This window comes from Phoenix dactylifera, chromosome 14, assembly GCF_051530095.1.
Source record: "Phoenix dactylifera cultivar Ajwa chromosome 14, Ajwa_hap1_PhDact_Kaust_v1.1, whole genome shotgun sequence".
Taxonomy (NCBI): domain Eukaryota; kingdom Viridiplantae; phylum Streptophyta; class Magnoliopsida; order Arecales; family Arecaceae; genus Phoenix; species Phoenix dactylifera.
This window is the reverse complement of record NC_143203.1, coordinates 20,126,540-20,141,708: the sequence shown is the minus strand read 5'-3', so window position 1 is coordinate 20,141,708 and position 15,169 is coordinate 20,126,540. Positions and strand designations below refer to the sequence as shown.

Here is a 15,169-nt window from a genome sequence, read left to right as displayed (position 1 = left end):
GAGGAAGGGGAGGAGGGAGCTCTCGGCTGGGGGTTGAGCCAAAGACCAGGAAGAGAGCTCGGTTTGGGGTGGGAACGAGGAGAGGAGAGAGCTCGGGTTGGGAGAGAAGGAAGAAAAGAAGAAACAGAGCGTTGCTCTGTTTTCTTTGGAAAGAAAGAAAAAAAAAAGGGGAAGTAATATTTTATGTCCACCGTGGGAAAGAGAAGGGGGAAGAGATTTGTTTTTGTTTTATTTTCTTTATTTTATTTGCAGAATAGAAGGAGTATTAGGCCTCTAATCTCTATTTTTATTTGTAATCCGTTTTTTTTAATGAAATTCATCAATTTTCTTTTATGAAATCCGTGTTCTAGGTCCATTTTAATGTTTGCTTTAAATACAATATATTAATTTTCTTTTATGCAATCCTTGTTCTAGATTTAGTTTAATTTCTGTTTTCTTTATGCAATGGTTTAATTTTTCTTTTTATGCAGTTTCTTCTTGTTTTCATCCATTTTTATTTATGCCAGAGCTTTTCTTTGATTAGTTAAAAATATAAATGCTCTTTAAATCTAAGTACATGTCTTTTTATTATTTTTAAATAAAAAAATAATAATTCTCCGGTAGACTAGAGAATTCATCATCATCCCCGAAGTAATGTTTTTCTTTTATCATTCAAAAATCGATTTCAAATCCGAGTGAACGTTTTAATTTTTATGCAACTCCAATCGCCTCCCTGTGGATCGACCTCTTACGACCACTATTCTTCGAGTAGAACAGGTGAGAGTAGAAATTTAATTTTAAACTTTGTCCGTCGGTTCTAACAACGATCTGTCTAGCGTATTTTTAGGTAGGCAGGAATCGGGCTAACAGGCTCTCAGAAGCAATTCATGCTTTCAAAATGAAAAGCCTTGATGTAGAGGAACTCATTAGGTTCCATCCAAGAATGTCTTATCACCCCATTCTCATCCTCAAACTTATACTTCTTATGACTTGGAGGTGGAGATAGGTCTGAATCTCAAGAGTGAATAAATTTAGTATAAACATATATAAAAGTTTGATGAACTGCCATACGTCCAAAATTTGTCCAATTTAAGCCAGCTTTCAAATCTCCCATAGTGCTACTGCCATTTTCTTTTGATATATAACTCATGGGATGGACTCAATGTCCGGATCTATGGATGTTAGTATAGAAATAGCAGAATGGAAACAAATAATACCATATTGATATGAGATATTCAGGTTTGATGTTAGTGAGGAACACATGACTTTGATACTAAGAAAAAGGCCAATATTTAGTGATGGTGCTCACAGAATACCATGTGTTTTTTTTTTATTTTCATTCATCTCTACTTTTATACCTTTCGATATGATAGAGAGATTGGCCATGTGATTTTTTTTTTCTACACCATTTATTTTTTTTGGTAAAATTTTTCAACGTTTGTTTAATAATTAACCCTTGAAGCACAAACGATAATCCTTGCGATCATTATTTTTATAAGAGACAACAACTTTGATATAATCAATTTTTCCTCAAATTTTTAGTTAGTCAATGATGTATTTTTAGATCATAAATTATTTATAACCATGATGCAATAGTGATTAATAATTCAAAATTATTTGCTAATAATATTGTAGTCGGAATATATAAGTTTATGTCGAGCACAATTATTTTGCTAACAATTTAGAAATTTAAATTCTGCAGAATTACAAAGAAAATATAGGTTTAAATATACTTTCTGAAAGTGCATGCACTTTAAAAACTGGTCATTTTTGCTCTTTAGTTTATCGAGAAAGAAAGATTATTTTAATTACATTTCCATCACTTTGGATATTCAATTGTTAGGTAAAAAAGTCTTCTAACACATAATAAATGAAATTTTTTTCTAATTTGTATTATTATTTATTTTATTGATATTTAGATATTATTATATATTATATCATATAACCACATGCTGATTGAATAAAATAATATAGATTTTAATAGTAGTAATTTTCAATTGATAATAGTAATAATGCTTCCAATAGTAATTAAATCAAAAATAAAATACTGTTAAAATATAATCAATGACAATAACTAATTTTGATTAATAATAGTGAAATTTGAAGAGGTTGAAGCTTCCTTTCTCCTACCTGTTTAACAGATATATAGAGGTATCCCTAAAGAAGGATACAAATAGAGTGGTTGCAGTGAAGTTTCAGAGGTTAAAAGCTTGCACCCCAGCAAATTAGCCTTCAAACATTTGAGAAATTTAAGCAATCCTGGGGCTCCTTTGGGTTTTTTCTGACTATAATATTTAGACAGTGGAGGTGGGGGAGGAGATCTCAAGACTAATCGAATGGCTCAACAGAGGAGGGTCAATTCTCTCTTTATTAGGAGTTTCCATGGAGTCAGGGGGGCCCTGGTCGTATGTGATGCACATAAGTATATCAGAAACCATATGTTTTGATGTATCATTATACGATCCAAGAGCTTGCTCTCTACATTGGACCATCAAATGAACCAAGAAGTGCCTAGACCAACTCTTTTCCAATCTTGATATGACATTAACACCTGCATCAAAGAAAAAAAATGACACTAACATCAAATTGTAAGATTTGGATTCCAAATTTAGACTCCAAAGCTTCAATTGAAGCAAGACTAAGATCTCAGGTTAGAGGTACAATCGGATTTGGTCTAGTTGGATACAGATTGGATAAAAAATTTATGAATCCGATCTGTTTATTAAATAGATCAAAAATTTTGATCTGAATTTGACCTATTTATTAAACAAGTAATCCAATTTGACATGTATTGCCCGTTTATTAAAAAGATCATTTGAGGTTAAATGGGTTAAATAGATTTTAATTGGTTAAATGGGTTTAAATCGGTTAAATATGTAAATAGATTAAGCAAATTTTGAATAGGTTAAACCGGTCTTATATGAGTTAAATGAGCCGAGTTATGATCCAACACAATTATTAAATCAGTCAAAGGTCTAAACCCAAACTTTGTTGAAAGTGGATCGTTCGGAGGTCAGGTTGATGGATCGGATCATAAATTGCCACCCCTATCTTAGGTGTAGCTAAATCGTATCTAGAACTAAGCTAGATTAAAAAATCTAAAGTATATATGTTTTAACATGTTCGTGTTCGACACTTAACTATAGACAAGGCTGGAAATGGACTTGGGCTAGGCTTCAGACTAAGCTCAAAAGAGTTCAAATCAGGTTTGGACTTAAATGTAGAGTCCATTTATTTTTAGGACCGGGCTCGAGTATGTCACTGGCCCAGCTCAAGCCCAAGCCCGAACGAGGCCCAAAACATAGCCCAAATTTAGATCCGAATTTTTGTTTTTATATTTCATTATTTAGAGAAAATAATGAGGAAATAAAGGACAAATTAAAATGAGTTTGGCTGAGAATAATGTATATGTATCATTTACTTATATTACATGAGAGAGTCTAATTTTTAACTGGTTTATTTTCTTATGAAGCAATATTATGAAATATGAAATTTCAATCGGACTCGAATTGAACTATTTTTGGGCCAGGGTCAAAAATATATATTTCCAAATATTTTCGAGCCTAAGCCCGGTGGCCTGAAGCCCGAAAAAAATCGTGCCGAGTTTGAATAGGGACATGCCAGCCCCACTTCCAGCCCTAACTACGGACATGCCAGCCCCACTTCCAGCCCTAACTACGGACATGGTCAATCCACACCTACGGCTTTAGAAGACTTTTAACACCATACCCATGAGATAGGATCCTCCTGACCTAAGTTTATATTTAGAGCTGTTGGAGAGGGATCAAGGCAGCCTGTTGATCATAAATCTTTATCTTTTTGGGATAAGATAAATTTTGTGAAAAATCATTAATAGGATTGAAAGACTTGACCAACCCTCTCCAACTCCTTTCTTTCCCTTCTTAAATTGGAGCTCTCCCACATCAAATGTACTTTTCTGCATGGTTGCTTAAGACATCCATGCAGGGTCTTGAGCCCTACATGGAATCTTAGATTATCCATAATAATCTATGCATCTTGTGAGATGAAGTGCAGGGATTCCTACCATGAAAGAGGACAACAAATTTAAAGAGGCCAAAGAATTCGTAATCATTTAGTTTTAGGGATAATGTAGTCCTTTCTTGGGACATATTATCCCCTAAAATCAGGAATAACATGATCCATGATTCTCTCAACCTTGCAACTTCTCCCTCCATTTCATGCATCCTCCATATGTGAGGTTATTTGTGGATAAACCAAGTCAGCATGGCCCTGTTTGGATGCAGCTCTAGTAAATTGAAGCTAACTTGCACACCAACAGAGAGTACGTTGAGTCGTCTGATCAAAGAAAAATAAAAAAAAAAGGGACAAATCATGGAAAGTTGAGGAACTTGTCAACCCTTAAGTTTAGGAACAATATAAACTATGATTTTATGAGCATCTATCATCCCTTAAAATCAGGGATAATGTGATTGGTAGCTCTTCGCCACACTATTTTCCACCGACCTGCAAGGTGATTGGTCATTTTCCAAAGTTCATATATGTTGCATCCAGTAGAAAAAATAACGAAATAATATATATATAATATTTATTTGGTTTGATTTATTAATCTATGCCCATATAGGTAGAGACAATGCAAAAAAAATTACTATAGAAAACTAAGGATTATAGAATACAATATTTTTTCTCAAATCTTAGTTTTCAATACACTCAATCTCTAAGATATTCGATTGCTTTCTTCTTTAAAATTTTAATATTTATATATGTATACATATACATTAGAGTAAGTTAGTTTAGATTCGAAATGATGACTTATAATAATCATGTTAATCCGGCATAGGAATTCCACCCTGCATCTCCAGCTAACTAATCGTTTAGAATAAGTATATGCCTGCCAGGAAAAGTTTATTTTTCTCTCTAGAGATTATAAACTCAAGAGATACTCAATAATAAACATTGATTTAAAGTTTCCAAATATTTAAAATTAAAATATAATTCAATTTTTTCAAAATCGAGATGCATTGAACTCGAAACCAAGTCACATTTGTTTAAGTATTAATTAGTGCTAATAGAGAATAAGAAATGGGGTTCGAACCCCATCCATCCTAAGATAAAAAGAAAAGAAAAGAAAAGAAAAAAAGTCAAGCGAGCACTAGAAATGACATTGACGGGAGTACAAAAGGACACGGGGGTAGCTAAAAAAGGGCTTCACCAGAAAAGGTTACAAGATTTTTTAACATTTGGCCCATAATTTGGACCCCACGAAACCGAGGAATCTTGTACTACTACCCCCCTCAACGGAAACAATGCAGCGGGCGTTACACGGAGCCCAAGTGCTCGTACTACAGCTGGAAATGCAAGGAGACCCAAAACCAGGAACTCCACTTCCAACCCAACTTTTTTTTTTTTTTTTTTGGTACACAACCCAACTCTTAATCCAGAGGATATATATATATAAAACTTATCCAAAAATTTATATATTTCTGGATAAGTAATTTCTAAGCAACATTCGGATAGAAAATATTTTATTTATTTTTATATATTAAAAAAAAGCTCTAGATAAGTTACCAAGATTTATTTATATTTTTCATAATATTCTTTATTATATACATATTATATTGTATATTATAATATATTATATTAGATTATCATATAATATAATGTAGATATTATATATTATATTATTATTATTATTTTAGGGTTAGGGGTATTTTAGGAATAAAATAAAAAATTTATATTATAGTAATATTACGTTATATTATGTTATAATATTATTATATTTATTATGGGGTTAATTGTATTTTAGAAATAAAATAAAAAAATATTATTTTGGCTGATGAAAAAATGACTTACCCATCTATTAAGTGAGTAAGACTTTTCCTCCATTTTATAGGTAAAAATTATTTATGGAAAAATAACTTCACCTAGAGAAGTATGAGAATATAGGTAAGCTAGTCAAAAAAAGTTGACAAATTTTTTTATGATATTTACCCACCAAAGAATGAACCCGAAGGTAAAGATCTAGAATTGAGAAAAAAATTGTCAAAAGTTCAACAATTATTTAGATCTTTAAAACTATAATAAAAGTAAAATTATTAAAATACTTGTAAAGCTTTAACATAAAAATAAGAATAAAAGAAATAAATGATAAAGTTCTCAAGAAAGAAAAAGCAAATAACAACAAAATAACTTGAGTTTGTTATGACGGAAGCATATAATGCTATAATTCATAAATGTTTTTCAATTTTATAAATGGTTTATGTACGAATTATAATTTTTTGGTAAAATAGGAGGGGATGTATGCTATAATTTTTTTGCACAAATAATTTTATTAATTTATTTTGAATATATAAATTATTCATTTTGTTAAAATTTGACGATTAAAAGTTAACAAAAATGTTCAATTTTACAAATATGTAAACTAAATAATATATATAAATGTAAATACTTAGAAGAAAGGACTACATAACAATAAACCATATAATTGGTATGTTGCTAATAAAAAAGCACAGTGCCATTGGTATACGGTTCACAAAATTTTTGAGGTAATTATAAAAAAAAAGTTAAAAAGCAAAATTTTCAACTAATTTGTTTATATAAATAATTTAAAGAAGCATTCATTCAAGATGAAAACAAAGAACAATCCAGAAATTTCACAACAACTCAGCTGCTGGTCCTTTCTTTTCAGAAAAAAAAAAAATCCCCACCAAAATTTGATATTTATATTAGGATGAAATAATAAGAATTAGATTGCTACGGTCCAAGTGAGCAATTTCTTCATTAGATGTGGGGCCCCCCGGCGTTAGTGATGTTGAATGGTAGGAATTCATCTTGGAGTCTTACGTCTCTGTGGGCCCCATCGTCCTCGCCACGAGAAAAGGGCGCCGCGTAGGGTGTCAGATCCTGGAGTAAGAGTTCGGGTTCCGGTAGAAGTAGGTGGAGGTCACAAACGACAAAAATCGGACCAGCTGGCACGGACACGTGGAGGCAGGCAACGGAAAGCGTCAATGAATCCCACTAATGCCAGCGTCCTTCGTTTTCGGTCAGTTTTGGGCCCCGCGCAGCACCTTTCTGCTGCTCCTCTCGCCAATCCCTTTCGCCTTAACCTATGACTGAGTCACACTGTAGGCTTTCTGATGCCAAGTAGAGATTGGATAGAGTTTCTTTGTGGTGAGGTTACCAATGTCTTCCTTGCATTGAACCATATATACTCCCATCTAGGATTTTTTTTTTTTTTTTTTTTTTTTTTTTTTTTTTTTTTTTTTGCTAAAGAAAAGGAGTAGGGGGAGGAAGGGACAAGCCCATCCCCGCGTAGCAGCCCCCACTGGGCCCCCGCCCCGCCAGGAGAATGTTCGATGCGGGCAGAAATGGCCGTGTGTTGGGCACCCCGACCGGTTTTACTCATACCCTCCCCACCCGTGGGCCCGGCTCAGCTACTCATCTAGGAATTATTCACTATTGGTAAAAACCACAAAAAAATTCATGTTTAGGGTTGGAGTTATGACTACACTCACTAGGCTAAAACTAAGAAATCATTTAAGAGAAAGACCTATTTTGGAGAGAAAATAGTAAAAAATTGATGCTCGCAATATGGTGGAGGCTTCATAATGAAATCTTGTTTGTAGAAATAATTATGATATCTCTCACATGGATCGGAAGTTAAGAGAAAGCATAAGAGAATAGACATGGAGAAGCTGGAGAGTGGAAATAAGACTATACATTTAAAAGTTTGAAATTCTTTTGGGTATTGCTATTTTAGATATATTTTGGCTATTATGAAAATCCTGAAACAATGGGATTTATGGCCTTTTTTGTTCCTCAAATTCTTCAATTATTAGTTTCGATCCATGTGGAAGAAAATATCATATAATATGATGTTCGGGAGTCTAGATAAACCTTTCGTACAACTTTTGGTTGAGCATTCATTTTTTATGCATTTAGGACAAAGTGACATATGTCATCTAGGCAATAGAGTGCCAAAATATTGACTCTCTTTTTTTTTTTTTTTTTTTTGGTGAAAACGGCAATTCATATAGCTCTAACCTGAATACATCCTGCCAAGTCAAAAGAAAGTAAAGAGTACAAAGGGTGCGGGAGCTCTGCTATGGATGTCCACAAGAACTCCCCGGAATGTCGAGCAACATAGGAGGCGACCCAGTCTGCAGCCCTGTTCGCCTCCCGAAAAGCATGTGCAGCCTGATGCTCGCCTAGCTCAGCAACCAGCTTGCGAATATCGCAAATGAGTGGGTGGCCATCCCCATACCGGTCAGCACACCGAATCCACTCGATCACCGTCGATGAGTCTCCCTCAATGTGCACCCGCTCAGCACCGAGCACCCGTCTCGTATAGGTAATCCCCTCCCAGGCAGCTCGAAGCTCTGCCCCAACTACAGTAAGACCTGGTACATGACGGCCCCCTGCTGCAACCAAGCTGCCATGATGGTCTCTGATCACAAAACCAACCCCTCCAGACCTCCCATCTGCCGCCACGCTGCCATCAAAATTCATCTTGAGAAAACCAGGGGGTGGGGGCACCCAAGAAACAAAAGCAAACCTGGGCGCTGTAATAGCGAAACGAGTGCCCCAGATGTCCCCGGCCGTCCCAAGAGAACCCGTAGCAGCGCATGAGATCACCTCTCTAGCCTGAAGCACTGCTCTAACCACCACCAACCTCGGCGAGGACCTCCTGCCCTCAAACAAAACCGCATTCCTGTCCAACCAAATGTGATAGGCCAGGTATGCTCTGAGAACCCCTACCTCAACAGAACTAGGCTGCCGGAAAGAGTCTCTCACCAACTGCAGCAGATCCTGTACCGACACAACCGACAGGGGAAGAGGAACAGGAGACCTCCTCCAAATCTCCCTAGCCTTGGGACACTGCAGAAGAACGTGCCCAATAGTCTCCTCACTGACCGTGCACACCTCGCAGCACTGCAAGATCCGCATGCCCCGCCGGACTAGCACACTCCTAGTTGGAAGGCAGCCCCAGGCCACCTTCCAAAAAAAGAGCGCCACTCGCGGATGGGTCCGCATCCTCCAAATCCACCCTCCCTCTATCTGCCGAGCTGGCTCCCCCTTGAACAAAGCCTGTAGATCCCTAGCGCGCACCTGCGTTCGCCCCGTCGGCGCCCACACCAACCTGTCAGTCTCCCCTCGCATCGGCACCGGGAGGGCAAGAACCATCTCCGCCAAGTGCGCCCCAAAGACCTCCCTAATCATCTCCTCCCTCCATCGGCCCTCCTCTGAGCTCATCAGGTCACTAACTGTGTGGCCCGCCAATCGTCCCGAGTCCACCAAGGTCGGCAGACGACTGAGCGGCTGTGCAGTCACCCAACTATCCTCCAACACATCAATAGAGCGACCATCGCCAATAGCCCATCTGATCTCCTGAAGGACCAACATAGCCCTGGCGCACATCTCTCTCCAAACCGGAGAATGATAGCGAGTGGCTCTCACTCCAGGCACCAACACCCCATACTTCGCCCTCATCAACGAGGACCACATACTGCTAGGCTCCAGATGGCGTGATTGACAAAGGTCTTAAAAAGAGTTTAACGAGTTATAAGAGGACAATTGTAGTAATTCTCAGTTAATTTTCCAGATATCTAGTTTTGTCATACTATTGTTATATCACTATTCTATGCAAACAATCAAAAGTAAGCATGAATTAGGTATGGTACGAAGGGGATGTTTATTGATGAATTTTAATCAACTGATACCATTGCCTACCATTTTTCACCTTATAGAAATAGAACCATTCAATTTATGTCCATATTTTTCTTGTTGGTTATGTTATGCTCCTCATAATTAAGTACCTTCTTTTTCTTTGCCATCCATACTTTTCAAGTAGATAGCTAGAGTTTAAACTTTGAACCGGCTACCATTGGTTATGACAAGGAAGTACTGGTGAAAAGAACCAACTAAATAATAAATATATCTAATCTTCACGACAATAGTCAATTTAAGTTCTTGAAGCCCTTTCCCATTGTCAATGAACTATTCTCCTTGATCAATTTTCTATATCAATTTATTGAAGAAACATTACCCCAAGAATTGTTCCTCATCTTTCTCATCTCTCTCTCTCTTTCTAAACCTCCTCTCCAGTCTCCAATAACCATTGAAGTAGCTTGCTTGACACTAACAAGCTATGGCCAAATATAGTTGATGGTCCTTGTTTGGTGGAAGTGGGTGGAAGAGAGAGGGAGGGAGTGTGTAGATGAATGCTTGGAAATACCAACGAGCAGAAGAGAAGCAAGAGAGAGAAAAGTGAGAAGAAAAGTGAATGGTAAAATCTCTAACTATTCATCACATAAGCAAGTAATAGTAGATCACTTGCACTAGTAAGATGATCAATTCCTCTTGTTGACTAGCTATACTAGTCAACAAATTAAACAATAATTTTACCTTATTGCAAATCAAGGTTAGGACTACTAGAAATGTATAATGGAACCAAAGAAAAACCCATACTGTTTTTTTTAATGCAATGCTTGAATTTTGCTTTTTCTCTATTTTATAATCGATGGAAGGTTAGTTATTACCATAAAGTTGAACGAAAAATACAATTATACTTGTAGAGAATAGACCTTTTGTTAAAAGTTGTAATGGAAACCTGTTTAACTACCCTATTATATCCAACCACCGTTACATTGGCATATAAAATATACAATGATTTCACAATATTTTCATTAGCTAAATGAATTGGGAATGATTACTCCTAAATTTTCTCACAAAAAAAAATAATATATGACAATTTCTTTTGGACCTATTGTTGTGCCAAGCGATATTCATTGGAAAATTTGAAGCAAAAATAATGCCATCGCTCAACTTTTGTCCACCAACTAAACACATGTTATACGGTTTAGAATGCGGATTATTGACAAATTATGCTAGCTCTTCATTTTCAATTAACTATTTTCACTACTTTTCTTTTGTGCCAAGCATATTTTCAAACTATATATATTTATCAAGAAGCAAGTGATTTTGTTGAGCACCATATTTTTGTTCTTTAACTATTTCTAGATTTGAATTGTAGAGAATTCAATTTATACCTAATGGGAGGCTAGGAGTTATACCAACGGTTCATAAATGCTTATTCATGTATCCAACTCTGTCTTATCATGATAAATGTTCTTAGAAGCAAAATAAATAGCAATTGATAACTCAAGAATCATAATTAATTAATGTCACTGCCAACTGCACTTCCATTGAATACATATCCACGATTTTGGTAATTGTAATGCCTTCTCATCTTAATTTAGCTTATTCATTTATTTATATAGTGCTATGCACATTTTCAACCAGCATTTTAGCTTACAATCAAGTCCACTTTCATTTAAAAGTCTAGCTTTGTTTCAAGGTCTCCACTTATTTCCCAACATAAGAAATCCTCATATTATGAAGAAAAAATTATATAATAGTACAAGCGCGTGGTTTGCTATATATCTTAAGCGCAATATAATTCAAATTTTAGTTTTATTTCAATGTCTTCATTTATCATCAGGCTTAATATAAATATAAATTAAAACTCAAAAGAAGGCTAGTCGGAATATATTATTGTGTCTAGAAGCATACTCCAATTAAATGCTCCAAACTACTTATAAGCAAAACCAAAAAAATACCCCAAAAATAATGCTATGGAGAAAATGAAAATGAATGCTGAAACATGCAATACAAGGGTGATACATGATGCATGAACCATTGGAAAACCAGGTGCCACAGCCTCCTCCTTTTTTCTTTTTTTTTTTTTTGGCTGAAAGCGGGTATTTCATACAATGCGTGTACGAATACATCCAAGAAAATCAAAATACTACAACTCGCGGAGAGCATGTGGCAGCTCCTCCTCCCCCGACCAAAGGGTGTACCCTGAGTGATAGGCCGCATGGGCCGCCACCCAGTCGGCTACCCCATTAGCTTCTCTAAATACATGCTTAGCCTGAAAGATCCTCTCATCTCTCATCATCATCCCTATGTCACGGATCAAGGGGTGGTCTATACCATCACCCGTCGACCCCCTCTGAATCCATCCGATAATCGTGGTCGAGTCGCCCTCCAAAATGATCGAACTGGCCAGCAGGATCATCCTCGCATGGCGAACGCCTGCCCAGGCAGCTCGAAGCTCTGCCTCCGGAACCGACGTGTCAAACAGCTGGCAGCCACCTGCTGCAACTACCCTGGAGTGCGGGCCTCGTATGATAAAGCCTGCACCACCCCGCGTGCCGCCATCCAGCACCGACCCGTCCCCGCCGTCCAGCCACAGCCTCTTTTTTAACCCTGCATTTATCAACGAAGGTTTCACACACGTTTCCTTCACTATTTGGAGAACTCTCCATGGTCCAAACAAACCACGCAGAATGGACGTTCACCGGGAGTGACCATATCCCTTCATTAACCATCCGAGTCCACCACCTAAACCGGTGCCTGCGGAGCACCAGACAAAGCCTCTTCCTTTAAAACCCACCCTCTCGCCACCCTTCTCGCTTCCTCAGAAGAAAAGAAGAAGAAGAGGAGGATTGCTTTAGATGGCAGGTTTGAGCGTTCTTTTGGAAGCCCAGAAGAACCTCCCTAGAAACACCCAAATCCTCAGCAAGACCTCCATCCTTAGAAACTTTTCTCTCTCCTCCATTCCTCCTCCCATCCCCCCTCCCTCCCCTTCCTCCTTCCCCACAAGCCCTTTCCTGGAATTCTGCTACCTCTGCCGCAAAAGACTCGAAGAAGGGAAGGACATCTACATGTATAGGTGAGCATACCTTCCATTCCCTTATCCTCTTCCCCACTCGGCCCTCCACGTTGGTATTTTGGGAATACAAGCTCTTCTCTCTCTAAAATGCTTTTTTTTTTAATATTTTTACTGTAGAGGTGACAGGGCGTTTTGTAGCGTGGAGTGCCGGTGCAAGCAGATATTCATGGACGAGGAGAGCGGGAGGAGGGACAACTGCTCCCTCGCCGCCGCCGCCGCCGCCGCCGCCGCCTCCACCGCCATCGAGAGAGGCGGAGCGGCGGCGGCGCGTCACCGGGGGCGGGTGGCCGAGAAGGGGCCGGCGGTGGCCGGCAGCTTCGCGTACTGAGAGCGGGGAGGAGCCCATGGTTTTGAGAAACAAGTGTGGGTTTGTCTCTTGTTTAGACGAAAATGCCCTCCTTGTTTTTTTTTTTTGTGGTGGAGGAATAAGCGCGGAAGGCTCCTGGAAGCCTGAGGCTATTTCGGTCTTTTCCGTGATCCTGTTGCGTGTCGTCCAAATGCATTGAATCCGTGGCAGGATAGGGTAATAGATCGCTGGATTCCGCTGGAGAAATGTTTGCATAAAAGGAAAAAAAAGAAAGAGAGAAATGTAGGAGTTGTACTTAAGAGTAACAATAAGAAGGACATTCATTAGATTCAACTTTCTTTTTCTATTTTTGTGTTATGAGTTATCTTTCTCCCTCTATGAATAAATATAATTGTTTTGTGTATAAGATTGCAAATATATGGGCAGTGTTTCTGTGGATTCTCCTTGACTGTGGTTATTCTTATCTGGTTCTTTGTGCCAACAGACTTACTCTACTTGGATTGAGAAATGCAAAGAAAAAAAAGAAAAAAAAGGAGAGGATAGAGAAGTTATTTGTCTCGAAAATTATAATTTTTTCTCTCTAAAAAAATAAAAAGATTTGAAGATAAAATTCGCTATTGAAGATAAAATAATTGTTTTTCTCTCTTGTGTATGGAAACAAGAGTGCTCTTCTCTTCTTTTTCTTCTTTTCTCTTCTCTCTCATGTGTCCAAACTAAAATGAAATTGTACCATGTGTCTATGATCATTAGTAGATTATCTTGTCTTTTAAAAGCAAGAATCAGTACTTTCATTTGGTTAATTCTTGAATTTGTTTGTAAAGACAAAGGCTAGTAGATTGTTTTGAGTTGTGTTTTTTTTTAAAAAAATTTAAAATCAATGATATTGTTTGCTCATCATTGGTTCTCTTAAACAGGTACCATATAGAGAGGAAGATGGTGAGGCTTATGCATTTTTTTTGGTAATACAATGACAGATAACAATGTTAAATAATCTGAATGGATGTTGTATTTTGGTGCACGATTTTTTTTCTTTTTATTTTTTTGGTAAGAGAAATTCATTTACTTTAGTAGTGTTAAGACAAAGGCCTTTTGGCCGTAGGCTAGAAACTAGAAAGCAATTTCCGTCCCTCCAAATTTTTTTTTGATAAAATAAAAGTATTTTGTGGTAAAAAAATCGGAAGATGTTTTAGTTTTGCTAGAAAGCTATTTTAGATTTATAAATTTTTTTTAGACCAAAATACTTATGATAAAATCATACAAATATAGAAAGTGTCCTTTTATACCATAATGCACAAAGAAAGAAATCTGCAAGAAAGTATTAAAAAGAAACGAATCGTAACATCTCATTTTTGCAAATATGATTGTGTGCCTTTATATTTTTTTCAAAAATTAATTTCTAAAAATATTATATCAATAAAATATTAATATATAATGATAATAATTATAATACTTCATATCAAAATATTATATTATATTATATCATAATATATTGATATATTATGTTATATAATATCAAATTATATTATATTATTATGCTATAGTATATAATATTATATTAATTATATTAGAATGATATTATATTATATTGCAGTAATATTATACTATATCATATATTTATGTATTAATACATATTATACTATATCATATATTATTTATTTTTTTATTGTATAATACTATGTAATGTTCTTTGTGATCATTTTATCATATCAAAAGTACTTTCTTGGTTTGTTTATCAAATATATATTAAAGTCCTACGACACTTTAGAAATATAGTTACCAAATAACAAATATTTTTTTATAGAAGCTCTACTGCCAATATTAAATGAAAGAGGACAAAGAACTTCAGAAGTTAGTCCAAGAAAGTAATAATTTCTCTGCCTTTTCTTCTTCTTTTTTTTTTCCTTTTTACTTTAGGTTCTTTTGTTTCTTATTTTATTTACTTATTAATAAAATATGATATGATTTGTCATTATTTTATGCAAAAATCGAAAACAGAGAGAATATATTTATATGACATAAATAAAGATGCGGAAAAAAAAGTAAATAAATTTATGCAAATAGCATTAGAAATGAGTAAAACATTAAATGAAGTTTGTTACATTCAGTGCATCAAGTCTATCTATGAAGAAAACAAAAACTTCTAAAAATCACCAGAATGCCAACATAAT

General features: G+C 36.1%; 1 protein-coding gene across 1 annotated transcript; it reads left to right on the top strand.

Moving 5' to 3' along the window:
- Positions 1 to 12,424: 12,424 nt before the first annotated feature.
- On the top strand, positions 12,425 to 13,407 carry LOC120103819 (uncharacterized). The gene is made up of 2 exons (XM_039120116.3): positions 12,425 to 12,694; positions 12,812 to 13,407. The coding sequence occupies exons 1-2, from the start codon at positions 12,477 to 12,479 to the stop codon at positions 13,020 to 13,022; spliced, it is 429 nt and encodes a 142-aa protein (XP_038976044.2). The 5' UTR covers positions 12,425 to 12,476; the 3' UTR covers positions 13,023 to 13,407.
- The last annotated feature ends 1,762 nt before the right edge of the window (positions 13,408 to 15,169 follow it).